At 41.9% G+C, this 14759-nt stretch overlaps 2 protein-coding genes across 3 annotated transcripts in view; one reads left to right on the top strand and one right to left on the bottom strand.

Annotated features, from left to right (window-relative positions):
• Window positions 1-3296, top strand: part of SPATA1 (spermatogenesis associated 1) — a 31092-nt gene extending 27796 nt beyond the window's left edge. For both annotated transcript variants that reach the window (XM_088673869.1, XM_060276780.2), the window contains exon 14: window positions 2937-3296. The gene's annotated coding sequence lies outside the window, so the exon portion shown is untranslated. The remainder of the gene's footprint in view (window positions 1-2936) is intronic.
• Window positions 1708-7073, bottom strand: LOC118089131 (di-N-acetylchitobiase). The gene is made up of 6 exons (XM_088673588.1): window positions 7061-7073; window positions 6057-6265; window positions 4406-4577; window positions 3809-3906; window positions 3302-3466; window positions 1708-2202 (listed from the first exon to the last, which is right to left on the bottom strand). Exons 1-6 carry the CDS (start codon window positions 7071-7073, stop codon window positions 1993-1995), a joined length of 867 nt encoding a protein of 288 aa, XP_088529714.1. The 3' UTR covers window positions 1708-1992.
• Between the last annotated feature and the right edge of the window lie 7686 nt (window positions 7074-14759).

The following is a 14759-nucleotide window of genomic DNA, read 5'->3' as shown; positions in this document are numbered from 1 at the left end:
AAGACTTAAAATTAAGGGCTGGTTCAAATCAGTGCTATTTTTGTAGGAAAAAAAGGTGCCGGAACTCACCATGAACCTCTCCCTTGTTCTCTTAGAATGGCAATGGCGCCCACCTGAGAGGTGCCGCAACAGAGTTCCAGCGAGTTCTAGCGGGGAAAAAGCCCTGGTTCAAATGTGTTTTGAATCCTTGGTGACATAAGCTTTATTTACATGGAGGGAGCAATCTTCCTGCAGGAGGCAAAGGTTCATGTTTTTTGCCTCTCTGTTTAAACAGGGGAGATCTGTTGTCCATCACTGGGCAGAAGTAATGCGCCGCTTTCAAATCTTTTTAGCAAGGGGGAGGGGAACTCCACAAAAGATTTTTTTAAAACAAGTGATGCAGAACAATGCAAAATAAAGCCGCTAAACTTCAAAAATGGCACACAGGTGTTACTAGCCATCAGAGATGTATCTAGGAGACCAGAGTTATTGGGGTGAGATCGTAGCACCCAAAATGGCTGCCATGCTATCGCACGAAAAATGAAATGAAGAGGTATGCCATTGCTTTTTAGCAATGTACATATCTGTTTCCGAGTGGGGTCTGTTTGACAAAGTTTGGAGGATTTTCAATTATTTTAACTATTTCTTTATTGAGTTAATATTCCTTGTCAACCACTTAGAAGTTTTATTACCCCCCCCCTCTCTCCCTCTCTCTCGTGTGTGTATACTATGCAAGTTAAACACCCGTGTATATCGTGATCTGTGCACAAATATTCTAAATAAATGGGTGGCATCTTCACTTTTGAAAAAATTCCTTCAGTAGCACCTTAAAGACCAACTAAGTTTTTATTTTGGTATGAGCTTTCGTGTGCATGGTATCTGAAGAAGTGTGCATGCACACGAAAGCTCATACCAAAATAAAAACTTAGTTGGTCTTTAAGGTGCTACTGAAGGAATTTTTTCATTTTACTTCGACCCAGACCAACACAGCTACCTACCTGTAATCTTCACTTTTGACAGCCAGTCAACTTCGAAGGGACGGCAGAGAATAAAAGTCTCAGTCCAGACCATCAGACTTTCTCACTTCCTTGACCAGATGATTGATTAAAGTAGATCAGTGCCAGGACTGAGCAAGTTACTTAGGCTTGTGCTAGAGGCTTGCGCTAGCCCAATGGAAAAAATTGCTTCCCATTTCACCCACCCTGGGCACTTCTGAACAGACTCCCAAATGCCACTTACAACAGGCTTCCTCTTTCAATATTAAAATAGTGCATGACAAAAATCGTGTTATGTCGTATGAATGGTTTTAAAGATAATTTCTAATGAATATATGTAATTATTTTTTGGAAAGAAGTTTAGAACTTTTTTTAAAAGTGACTCTTCAACTGATCTGATAAAAATAAGCCTGAACGTAATACAACTGTTAACAATGTTTTGTTATATAGTTTTTAAAAGTGAAGGTCTAAAGGCACAACCAAGCAGGCCTATTGAATTACTCATCTTGAACTAGGCTATGGAAACTACAAATGATTCAGCAATGCGATATTTCTTACTTCCCATCCAAATGATAGACTTTTCATTTTTCAGTTTGTATATGAGAAATTGTGCATGGCTTTCATTTGCGCAGCGTGATGCTCGTTTTAATTGCAGCAGCATATCCCCCAATACTGCCTAACATTCATAGCATGCATGTTTTAAGTCAAGTAATGAGGTCCAACGTCAGCTATAGAAGGTTTTCGATTGGTGACTCATTTATTACATTTTTTTAATGTTGCCTTTCTTCCGGGGAACTCAAGGTAACATACACAGGGTCATTGCTGTAACATTTTTTTCTTCTTCTTATACAGAAATAAATAAATGACAGTAAGAATCCATTGGTACAATAGTACACAGTATGCCTTTTTACTGCAGTGAGGGAAAGGTGGGATACATTTCAGGTACATTTCAAAGGATTCTCCCCTCTTTGCATTCTATGCCCATGAAGGAAAGTAGCCATTCACAGCTGTCCAAATTTTAACCCACATTTTCATCAAGCCGCTTTGGTTTCAAGGCCTCCCACATTGCTGCTGTCTGCTCTTGTGCTGCGGAGTCTCCAGAGTAGTTGAGACAATCGGCGTTCCACATGCCAATACCCCTTAAGCCAAGTTTTTTCACATAGGCTGCCTTCAGAGAAATGCTCCTGGGATCATCAAACCACACTTGGTGAAAAGCACCCCGTGGGTCCTGCAAAAGTGTCAAACGGAGAAAATATGTCAACATGCTTTCCCTGTGTTCTTTCCAAACCCAGCCTCACAGCTTTAGGTGTTCATAAGCATAGGAGAAATCCAAGGAACTAGTGCAGGCTTCCTCAACCTCGGCCCTCCAGATGTTTTTGGCCTACAACGCCCATGATCCCTAGCTGGTGGTTTCCTCACTGCCAGAAGGGAAGTTACAGGGAACCAGGCAGAAGGCCTTCTCGGTAGTGGCGCCCGCCCTGTGGAACACCCTTCAGATGTCAAGGAGATAAAGTATTACACAACTTTTAGAAGCCATCTGAAGGCAGCCCTGTATCAGGAGGTTTCAAATGATTGATGTGTGTTCTTTATTATATTTTTTGGATATGCTGCAATCTGCCTGGAGAAACCCAGCCAGATGGGCGGGGCATGAATAATAAAATTATTATTATCATTATTAAACTTGCTTGATAGTAAAAGAAAAATCAATATGGTGCCACTGGGAAGCTAATCCCCTTCAATACAGGCCTGGTTACAGGGACTCATGCAACTAGCTAAAAGAGAAATTTGTTTAATTTTTTTTTTTTGAAAAAATGAGATCCTAGCAAGGAAATATGGGTTAAAGTTTTGAGGGTGTGTGTGTGTGTTTTTAAACAGATTCATTTCTATCCACCTTTCCTCCTCCCTTGGTTGAATTATTGCAGTTGTGCATTTATCATTTTCTCTCTTCTTCAATTATTACAGAAAACTAATAGACCACCATGAGATTACAGTCATACCTCATGTTGCGTCTGCTGCGGGTTGCGTTTTTTCTTGATACCAACGCGGCGGACCCGGAAGTGTTTACTTCCAGCGAAAGCGCCACTCGGGTTGCAGACTTTTCAGGGTACGAATGGCACCCCAGAATGGATCGGGTCCACAAACCGAGGTACCACTGTACCGGAATTTTGTGTGATGGAACTAGGAATGTACGAGGTGGCTTCTTGCCAGGAAGGATTAAATCCTGAATGAACAGATACACTGCTGTAACTTTCTTTTTTATATATAGAATAATAAATAAATGTTTTTTTAAACAACAACAACATATAAAGGAATTTTATACAACTTGCCTTGTATTCCACATATGGAGCTTTCTGTTCCTTATCCCACAGGATCCCAGACAGTGATCTGGGAAGTATCTGCTTCATTATTGCTTTGTAGGGCACTTGGCGTCCCACAGGATCACGGCATGGAGCCCCTTGGAAGGGGATATTTCCAGCGGAACAAACATGGTCCTAAAGAAACACACCTTGTGTCATGCAAATGTACTAAAGCCCAGGAAGCGATATGTAGATCATGTGATATATTTTAATTCCTCGTCCACACAAGAGTCTACTACCCCGTTAAAATCTCTTGGAAATAAGATATCTCCTGTTTAACAAGCCCTCCATTTTCTTAACAAAATTCTGCTTAAGTGCACGCACCAACCACGGTGTGCAGATTTATAGAATTGGGCAGAAGTAAAACGTGGGCTGTTACAACAGTTTTGAAGCAGTGTAGAATCCGTGCCCACAAAAACAAACTTTATAAACCACAGTGAGCAAAACATAGTTAGAAATTAGCAGTCTTTTTCTTACCTTAGATAAACCTCGGCAGGTATAATCATAGCCATACCATGGAACACCCATCACAAGCTTTTGGGGATGAATGCCGATGCGAATATAATTGTCATAGCCTAATTTAATATAAAATTTAACATTTACCTGCCTGCTTTTTTATTCTTACTTCCACGCCTGCAGCTACGTTTGTAGCATTAATAAATCACAAGCTGTTGAGAAAGATATTCAAGATACAACTAGCCCTCCGAGTCTTTTTCATATGCAGCTAGCTACCTTTGAAGAGTGCTGTGTGATTCCATTTTCCATGTGATTTATGTCTTACTCTGATCAAGAAGGCACCTTAACATGAGAGCAGATGTTGACAGATTTTAAGGTGGCTACATTTCCTTTAGAACCAAGATCCACAACTGGGATTTCTACTGCTGTAGCTACTTAAAGATGTGCATTGCAACTCTGTCAAACATCGTTTTAATGTATCGCTTCCAAGCAATATACAGAATTATTCAAAGTTCCACAGTATACATAATTTATTCTAATTAAGGTTCTTAGGGTTGCTAAGCCTACTGCCAATGTCCAGTAGATTTTGATAGTCCATAAACTGAGGCTAATTCTTACCAGCTAAGGTTTGGTTGTATGGAGCGTTAGCTCCTAGTATGCACTGTGACCACATCGGACTCTGTTCATCGTAAGACATCACAAACACGAAATCACAGGAATTAGCTATCCCAGTATAGTTGTATACTCTCATGTATATGCATTCTGGGCACCAGGGTACATCAAAAGTTACCTGCGGAGGAAAGAGAACTGCACATTTGTCACTAAACAGGCATTATTTGTAGAAACAATTGTTAATGTTATTGCAGCAGCAGCAACACACACACACAAACACACCCTATAACATTGCATTAAAAATTACAATCGGAAAAATGTTTCCACCTCAACCGCAGCATTCTCAGAACCATATATATATACGCCCATTATTTTTTTCCAAATTATAACAAGGGAGTGTCATTAGAGCTGAATTCTATGAATGTTGCCTCAGACGTATGTCCTGCTGTATTTAATGGGGCACACACCCAGGTAAGTGTGGGATTCCAGCCTAAATTTCAAGACTAGCTTGCCAGTTTTCTCTATTAATGCAGCCACCCACAATTTGAGCAGCCAGCTCTTCACACTTTGCATATATTTGGGTTTCCCCACAGCTTAGCTGAACACGTATCTGTTGTGAATAGCTATTCAGTGCTTTTTTTTCTGGGGGGGGGATGCAGGGGGACGCATGCCCCATAACATTTTGTGAATCTAAGTTTGGTCTCACTGAGGGGCAGTATTTCAATATGAGTAGGAAAATGAGAGTACCCTTAAACATTTTTTTAAAAGAAAAAAAGCACTGGCTATCCATTACAGAATAGGTGTTCACAGAAGGCCAGAAATCTGGCAGAGATACGGTACTCTAAAAGAACTCAACGGTACTTTCAGATGGGATTGTGGCTTAAGTGGATAAAGGGTTGGTTAGTTGGTTATTTGTTTTCGACAAACAGAGAACCTGTGGGGGGAAAACGTATTTTTAGGACCCAGCCTATTTTTGGGACTGTAATTAGTTTTAAATTGTTTTTACTATTATTAAGATCCCAGGATGGGTTACAACAATTTCAAATACAGTACCTTATAGTGAAGAAGAGTGAGTAATAAATTAAAATGCTAACCATCATCATCATCTGCTACTATAGGAACATAAGAGGCTCTGAAGGACTTGCTCACAAATTTATTGGCAGCTGCATGAATTATTATAGATAGGAAGTGGAAGGGGGAAGCAGAATATAAAATGGAAGAATGGAATAAAGAGATGTGGGATATAGCTATTAATGATAAATTAACATGTGCCATTAAGGTAAAACGGGGAATATGCAAGAGAAATGACTTTGAGGAGATATGGAAGGTGTTTGTAGAATTTGTACTGTAGAATTTTGCAGTGCTTCATAGTTTTAGAGTTCTACACCTATATTCAGGGCCAAAATTTGTGCTCACAATGGGAAATGCCAACTGGAGGCCTTGAATCTCATCCATTGGAGTGGCATACTTCATTATGTGATATGTAATTGAAATTAAATTGAAATACTTTATTGTCACTTGTACAACTTGTATACAGTGAGATTACACGAGCACCCCTACTCAGCTCTCTTAGTCTTAATTCCCCTCGTTTACTCACACACACACACACACACACCAAACCCGAAAAACATGTAAGAGGAATCTGCTTTATTTTTACCTGTGATCCTGGAATTTCTTTGTGAAATGCTTCTGTCATTTCTTTAACCAAAGCTGTCAATGCATAATATTTGGCGGAATACTTTTTAACCTGTTGCTCAATGTCTATATTGATTCCATCCATGTACTGCCTTTTGGCCAGGGCCACCTGCTTGTTTATCCAGGCTGTCCTGGCAGCAGGGTTAACAATTTTCTTCAGAGGTATGTCTCCTAAAGAACAAATGGTGATTAGTTGTCAAAGTTTTGCATCACTAGATGATATATAGATATATATATTTGGCCAATTATTTTTTATTTATTTTCCTTTTTTAAAAAAAAACAAAACAAATTTTCACCAAATTAATACAAATCTAAATACAAATTTCACTAGATGAGATGTTTATATAAACAGTTGCATTCTGGGTCACTGCACACATCAGCGGGACACGAACTCCTGTTATGCCCTCTTCCAGGTCTGAAAATGACACATGGTTGCATGTGCTTTGAACACATGCAAAATGGTTGTTCCCTGTATATAAAAATACCACCGACATCTTAAATATGTTTACTCAGAAGTCTAACCCATGACTTTGGGATTAGAGTTTGAACCACTTATTTCATTACTGACTACACCTATAGACTTTGAATCTCCTTTTGGCGGAGGGGGGAGAGAAGATTTTTTAAATGGTTGGAAATAAAGTAAACACATTCGTCTTGTTATAGCTCTAATGAAGGGCAGTTAGTCAATCGCAATAATTAGTGGCCCCAGATGGGGATTCACAGGCCACAGCTGCATACAGCCAACTCAATAAAAGTCAATTTGTGATATAGATGCAGATGGATTGCCAGGTGTGTTTTATTATTATTGCAATAATTTTCATTAGTTTTCAATTTCAGCAATCCAATGATAGTCCCATTATAACAACGCCAAGTTCTAAAACAATTACTAATCCCAATCATTCAAATGCCAAATTATATAATTTAGGTGGCCTCCCGCATGCTAGAACTGATGGTTTTATGACTTACTTTGTTTCTGCATTCCGAAATCTTATTCATCTCAATTACCTTTCAGTCAAAAAAAAAATCCCTTATATAACAACTGCAATATTAACGACATCCATTCCTCTTCACGCATTTAAAGGATTTATAAATCTATAGGTGAAACATTCAAACTACATCCTTATTCCTCCTGTGTGTGACAATTATTTTGTCCGTGGTGTTCCTTTCTGTCCTTGTAAAATGTTATGTTTATCATTTTCCAGCCATTGCTGCTCTTCATCATGCCTTGGGCAAAGCTAATGCCAGATGTGTATCTGTTGCCGCAGTGGCTGAATACACAAGCTGATTTTGTTGAATCAGGGAGAGGATGTTTTGCCATATCCCTTTGGGGATTTCCACGGCAAGGCAGGTGGTGGCAGTTGAACAGCATTCCTGGGAAAGGCTACGTGAATAACGTCTGTGAAATCAGTGGAACTTGTTTAGGTGGATGAGCAAAGAACGCAGCAGATTCTACATGCATCTAAAGCTGTGAACCTTCAAAAGAGAGATCCCAAAAAGCAATGCAATGCAGACTATTTTCTGAACGTAGACTGGAGATTATTAGCCAGTTTTAGGCCTCTCAGGTAGTACAACTGGTGGAACAATTTACTTTCACACACTACAGAGAAACTATGAGGAGAATCACAGTTATGTGATTCTCACATAGGGTCATACAGTGCTACCTCGGGTTACGAACTTAATTCGTTCCAGAGGTCTGTTCTTAATCCGAAACCGTTCTTATTCTGAGGTACCACTTTAGCTAATGGGGCCTCCCACTGCTGCTGTGCCACTGGTGCACGATTTCCATTCTCATCCTGGGGCAAAGAAGTTCTCAACCCAAGGTACTACTTCCAGGTTAGCAGAGTTTGTAATCCGAAGCGTTCGTAACCCAAGGTACCACTGTATTAAGGTTTGCCATTGTATGTGCACTTAATGGAAGTAAACTTCATTGCTCTGAGGGACATATACTTCAGAAAGCATCCATTCCGAGTCTGCGCAAAAATGTTCTTATTACCCTGCTCAGAAGATACCTTTTAAAACTACTCTGGATCCTTTCGAATGTGCGTAGCACATGAGCTCAGGGTCATATCTTCCAAAAGTCGCCACTGTTGTAATTTGCGACCAGTCGTAGAGCTTCCAAGTCTTCCCGCCGACATCAAATACAAAGACCTGCAGAGGCACAGCAAAGTAGATAGCTCTTTCTCTCTCCCTCAGCAGCTGGAGGTGTAAACTCTCTTCACCAGCTCTATTTATTTAATGTCCCGAATGCCAAGCACTCTCTCGCAGCTGACCAATAAAGTGTTGCGTTGCAAATTCATAAAAAGTAGGATGCCCAACAGATAGTGGATCCAGCAGTACACTGCCACCCAAAAATATATGTTCAATTTGTCTCCTTTGGTCATTACTCTGCACCCACATGTCTCCTACTAAATACAACTCTTTTTCTAGTGTTTTGATACAGAATGCACTGTCACCCAGTTTTGTACAAGGGGAAACCCCGACTTACACATAAGCCCTTCTGAGTCCTAGAGGCATCCTCACCCGACATCCCAGGACAGGATATCTATGATTGTGCTTCTGTGCCTTTGTTACGTGTCACCAGGGGTGTGTGTGTGTCTCTGATATGGAGGTGTGAAAGTTGGTATTTACCACGGTAAGTTCCTTCTCTGGAGGGAGGGAGGGGAGTCTGTGTGGGATGTTACTCCCCCACCCTCATTGGCAGGGAGTAAAAAAAAATTAGCGGGTACATCTTGTGGGCAGGGCATGCCCCTCACCAGTTCAATTTGTGCTTAAGCAAGTAAGTCAAAAAATAAACAACAGAACAGGAAGTGAAAAACATAACTTGTTAAGGGAAAGTAACTCAAGAGATCCCACAGTGTCTGCCTTCTCCTCTCCCCTTCCACCTCATCTGAGGAAAGCTTGCCTTCCTTCCTTTCTGAACAGATGGAGGCATTGGTGTGGTGTGGTGGGTGGCCACAGTGTGGGAGTTGCCCCGGGTGCAAAATTGTTAGGGGGTACAAAATTTCAACATCCGGTGCTGCCTCAATACAGCTGCATGCTTCCGTCGCTGGGCTCTGTTGAAAATGGCTTCTCCATGCGAACCAGGGAGTAACCTCTCCAGACAAGAGAATGACTCCTCTTTCTCTGCAGCTGCAATATCCTGGATGACGTTAGGCCGTTCAGTGTGCATGTGTACTCTGACCGTTTCCCTTCCTCCCATGCGGGCCCCATGCGCTGGCAACCCACGATACGCCACTGGATGGAGGGAGTGGACGCAGGCCTGGAAATCTGCCTTGGAAGGGGAGAGTGTCCTATATTCCCTGGAAGCTCTTCTGCCAGAGCTCCTTTCTCCCCTGCTCAATAAAATGAGAGCTAGCCTTTGAGGAAGAAAACACAGCAGGCCAAGTAGTAGGGGAGCCTTAAAACAGGTGGCCAGGGCAGGAGGTGACTTTGCAACTGTCTGTTAGATTTCTCCATTTCATTGTTAGGGATTGGCTGGTCCACATGATGTGCCCTTTAACCCTATTCATTGCAAAATAACAATAATAATAAATTTTACCCCCACATGGTTCCCATGTGCACCTCGAACTCTCTGCTTTCAGAGATGGGATTGCAGAGCACGGGGTTCTCGCAGGGACATGTGCCTGAGCCCAACCAAAGGTGGAGGAGAAGGGCGGCCAGCAGGTGTGTGTCTCTACCGCCTAGCAACCTCCCCATGCCACAATCTAACTTCCACACCCCCCCCCACGGAATCAAGATTCTTCGTTGGTGTGTACAGAACTCCCCTCCCCCCTCCTCATTTTCATCCTACGGGAAGTGGGACAGGTCAAATCATTCTGTCTCAGGTGCCAGAGAATCAACGTAGACTTCAAAAGGATGAGAGTGATAATTCCATAGTCCTTTAGACAATATTTTCCATCCTATTTATTTAAATAAATGAAAAACAACCACCATTTTAAGGCTCCGGTCCTCTGCAAACTATATTCAGCTGAACTAATCAGGACTTATTTCTATTTTCAAAAGATTAGGCTGAAAGAGAATTTGGGACTGTTAACCATTTCTTGCAAAGGAGTTTGAGTCTTCATTTGCAGCACACATTTAAAACACTTAAATAGTCATGAGGTTTTTTTGGGGGGGGGGCGGTTCATTGGTACCTATAGACTATGCCTGCAATACCCACCCAACCCCTATAAACGAACAGGGTCAAGGAAGCACGTAAAACCAACAAGGACTCACCGCTTCCCTGGTCAGCAGGTCCCCTTATTATAATGGACAGGTGGCAACCCTAAACTAGCCATCCTTTTGCACAATACTCGGGACTGGTAAATGCTGCTTGGAAATGCAGCGGTGGAAATGCACCAACTGGTCACTTTCAGTCTGCAGCTGGTTTGTTTGTTTTTTTTTAATATAATTTTTATTAGATTTTAACAAGAAATACAGGAAAAAAGAAAAAGGCACAGAAAAGAAAAATACAACAATCAAAAAAAAGAAAGAAAAAAGACAGGAAAAAAAACAAAACAAAAACAAAAACAGATTCAGGCTTCCTCATTTCCCCTTCTTGAGTTCTTATTGTTAAAAATAGTTCTCGCATTTTCCCATTCTAACTTCACATTCTTTTTTCTAAGTTTCAACTTTTTCATTGCTATTATCCATTCTCCTTATACTTTGACCTCTTTTCTCTTAACATCCTCTCTCCAAAATTATTATTATCTAATCCCTAATCTCTTTCCCTTACCCAAAAATATATAAGATTCGCATCCAAATTTATTACCCATTTACTTCCACCCACACAACAAAGTTCCCGCCCCCCCTTCCCTGAAATCGAAGTCTCCAGATGTATCAGCCAGGTTCTTCATACAATCCTTAATACATTCCGAGATCAGACCATATTATTTCAGACAATACCAGATAATCCAGAACCCCTCAACCCACCCCTAGTCTGTCCCATACCAACTTTTGCTGAACTCTTGCCCCCCTCTTCTGTAATCCCATCACTTTATATCTTTGCACCTTTTCATCATCTTTCTGCCCCCCAACTGTTTGCATCCTCCCCTCTCTCACCGGGGCGCTGATTTTCCCAGCCTCTTTTTGGGGGTGCTTTTTTGCTTTTACCCTCTCCTGTTTCACTTCTCTCACCAGTGAAACAGTGTTTTCTCCTACTTTTCCTCCCTGTTCCACCCCTCCCACCAGTAGAACAGTGTTCTTTTCAGGAAATAAATCCATTGGTTCAGCATATTGTCCTTCAATATTATCTTTCTCCTCTTCTAGGTTTTTTACATGCGTCACTCCAGCACGGTCCTGGTCTTCCAATCTTTTTTCTTCTCCCTTCTCCTGATCTTCTATTTCTGTTGATTCCTGTGTTTTAAAGTCAGAAACAAATGTCTCGACAGTCTCTTCTCTCAGGAAATTTACATCAAGCTTGGAGATACTCACTTGCTTAGTAAGATCCAAAATTGTTGCCAATATTAAGTCCCACTGTGTGACTTCCTGTCCACTCTCTGGAACCTTCTCTCCTAGTCCTTTGTCTAAAACCTCCTCCATCTTTGTGCAGACAGGCAGTGGAGTTGATGTTTTGGTCCAATATAAATGAAAAGTGAACAAACAAGCAAAAAGCCAGGAATCTAGTCCCACTTGGTCAAAATCTCTCTCTTTACTCCTTCTTTTCCTCAGAGTCAATACTGAGCAGCCTCAAGGCAAAACAAGTCCTCTTTCACTGTTTACAGCTCTCAGTCTCTCACATTCAGCCAGACACATTCCTTTGTATTGTGACGTCATTCAGCAGACTGGCTGATCTTTCCTTTGACCCGACTCCAGGCTCGCAGGGGGCTTTTCTCATACTAGATCTCAGTCTTTTGCAGAGATAAATACACCGCTTACTTTTTCCTTTACTCTGCCTCAGGAAAAAGTTCTTTTTACAGCATTTCTGGGTTTTCTAGCTTGCTGCGATCTTTAATTACTCAATCGGGGGGAGATGACTTCCCTTTTTAATCTCCGCCTCCCACTGCCAAATTCTTGTTCCAAATTGATTGATTTCAACTTACTTCGTCCAGATCGTAACTTTTTCAGGAAGAATCCACCGCCTGCAGGTTGGAGGCTCGGAGCTTCGCTTCTTGGAGGTAACGATGGTATGCCTAAAATGGCTCCCGCGACTGCCACTCGGCTGGCTCTCAGGAGCTCTTGCGGGCTTCCTGGGCAGCTGAGGAGTCGCTTCTGGAGCTCTGCCAGGCAAAATTTGCCCCCTGGACGCTCAACCAGGGGTATTTACGGGGATCCGCGTGCCCCCGCGGATTTCCCCCCCCTCCGCGATGCCAGAAACCTCGCAGCGCGAGGTTTCTGCGCCTCCATTCCAGCGCGGCAGACCGGAAGTTCCAGTCTGCAGCTGGTTTGAATGGGATTTCAGCAAAAGAACCACGCCACAGAAAACACGCTGTGTGGCTCAGTCCTAGCAAACAGCACTATGTTCCATGAGTTAAGCAGGCCCAGGATTGCAGCCTAAATTTTCATCAACAGTAAATTCAGTAACATTGCCCCCCTGGTTCCTTTTCTAACCCAAAACCCAACTCTATCAAATCAAGACACTAAGCCCTCAGATGAAAATTCCTGGTCAAACTGGGGACTAGGCCTTGCACATGGCTATCCGATCTGTCGCTTTGGGAACACTTCCTCACCTGATTCTTAACAAGGAAGTAAGTTCTAGGGGATGTCGAGAAAAAAAGGGGTGTGCATGCTGGGGTTACTCAGTGAGTAAGTCTGTGGGCTCCCCCTAGTGCCAGTCAGTGCCTCTGACCAGGTTTGTAGATGAAGACAGTCACCATTTCCCTCAATCAGCTGCCCCTGCCAGTGTTTGCAGACTGAGGGGGATTTTGGAAGAAGAAGGAAGGCAGCATTTTATTTGTGAAGGTGGAACTTTTTCAACACAGAGGAAGCAGCCTAATTTCACAAGGTTTGAGAGAGCTGCGCCTCCTAGCCCTCTGTATTTGGTATCCCTAAATACATCAACCAACAGAACCCCCCTCCCTTTCCCTTAATTATTATTATTAAGGAGAACTGTGTGAGAAAAGCCCCCTTGGGCTCATGTAACTTGTTTCATGGTTCTTAAGACCCTTGGCCCATATTTTGTTCCGTTCAGTAGAATATCTTACTCTCAAACATTTTTTTCCTTTGGACAGATGGCCTTTTTCACTGTTGTTGATAGCAAAGCTGAGATATATATCTACCTTATCAACAGGTTATAAAGTTACATGTAGCTAGGGACTGGCATCCCGTCTGTCTATACTGTATTATGAAGTCCCAAGGGGAACTAGATAAGCCTGGAGGGCTGTATTTTGACCCTGGGCCAGAGGTCCCCTAACTGCTGCTTTAAGGTGTCGTAAGACTTTTCATTGTTTTTGCTACAGTTGACTACTGGTAATAGGCTACCTCCTCTGGTAAGAGGTAAATATCCCTGGGAAAGGGATGTTCCTTCGGTAGTACACTGGCCTTGCATCAAAGGGTCCCAGGTCCAATCCTATCTCCAGGATTGGGAAATGCTTTCCTCTGGAAATTTGGAGGGCTACTGCTAGATGGAGCAATGGTCTGAGTGACCTGGTGTAATACACCACCTTATCTTCCTAAGCAATTCCTTGATTTGTTCTTCAGCTTAGTTGATAAAAAGAAACTGAAATGTTACACAAAAGGTAAAATAAAACTTGGCTGATTTTTCCAGAGTTAATATAATTTGTACAGGTAAAGGCCTTACATATATAAGGCCAGTCCCCATGTGATGAAAAAAGCTAAGCACTATCAATTACCGGTATGCACCTTGACCTAAGCTGTAAACATGGGTAGTAAATTATTAACCAGAACAGTCTCTTGCCCCTCTCCCATTTCAAATCATTGATCTGGCAGTTCTCTCGATGTTGGCAGCTCAGGATATGGCTCATGGTTTTATGTGCATCTTCCCCTTGCATTTTATTTACACTGACCAACAGTTTTCTGTCCTTTGCTTTCTTAGGATATGTATTTTCAAAAGAGAGAAGTTCCTCCTGGAGCTATGAAAAGGAACAGCAGTCAGAATACTTTAGTCAGAGCTGATTGTTCACAGTTGATGGAGTAAAATTGGCACATTGAGAAAAGGGCACAGTGTACTTTGCTACGTCCCAATAAGTTTGTGCATCCATTTAGATCTGTGTATGCCTATAAAGAAAACGGGTAACTTAACCCCATAGGAATGGTGTTTCCAGCAGCCCCACTTGTCCTTGGAAGCCTTGCAGGACCATAAGCAACTTCATGTGAAGGGTGTTTCTAGGACCAAGGTGAAACTATAAAGCTCCTTTATTTTTGTTATTGGATGCTGGAATATTGTTTATGTAGTCTTGTTATATTTAGAATTCTGGAATGTTTATTATATTTGCTATTGTGTTGCTTTGCTGTGTTATTAGGAAATGCTTTTTGCACTGTTTGGTGTTGAAATGTATTGTTTCTCTTTGCCCTTAGCCACTTTGAGCAGGCTTATATTTGTGGGAAAGCGGCATGCAAATAGAATGAATGCACAAGCTGCTGACTGATCGCCAGGAGTCTTTGGACTTCTCTCTTTCCTTGGGGGAGAAATTTCCAAGATCTAACTGAAAAAGGTTATGCTATCCTACTTCTTGAGACTGCTGTTGGAAGGAGGAGCTGGTGGTGGCATGTTGAGCCCATGTAGAAG

The sequence above is a fragment of the Zootoca vivipara genome, chromosome 7 (genome assembly GCF_965207765.1).
Source record: "Zootoca vivipara chromosome 7, rZooViv2.hap1.1, whole genome shotgun sequence".
NCBI lineage: Eukaryota > Metazoa > Chordata > Lepidosauria > Squamata > Lacertidae > Zootoca > Zootoca vivipara.
Note: the sequence above shows the minus strand (reverse complement) of the source record. Positions and strands in the feature narration are given on the sequence as shown.

Bases quoted from the DNA above. Each gene is read 5' to 3' on its own strand.
- LOC118089131 (XM_088673588.1), bottom strand. The intron at 4,578-6,056 runs GTAAAAATAAAG...TTTCCTCCGCAG, and splicing joins AAGAAATTCCAGGATCACAG to GTAACTTTTGATGTACCCTG. The intron at 3,907-4,405 runs GTAAGAATTAGC...ATATTAAATTAG, and splicing joins ATACAACCAAACCTTAGCTG to GCTATGACAATTATATTCGC.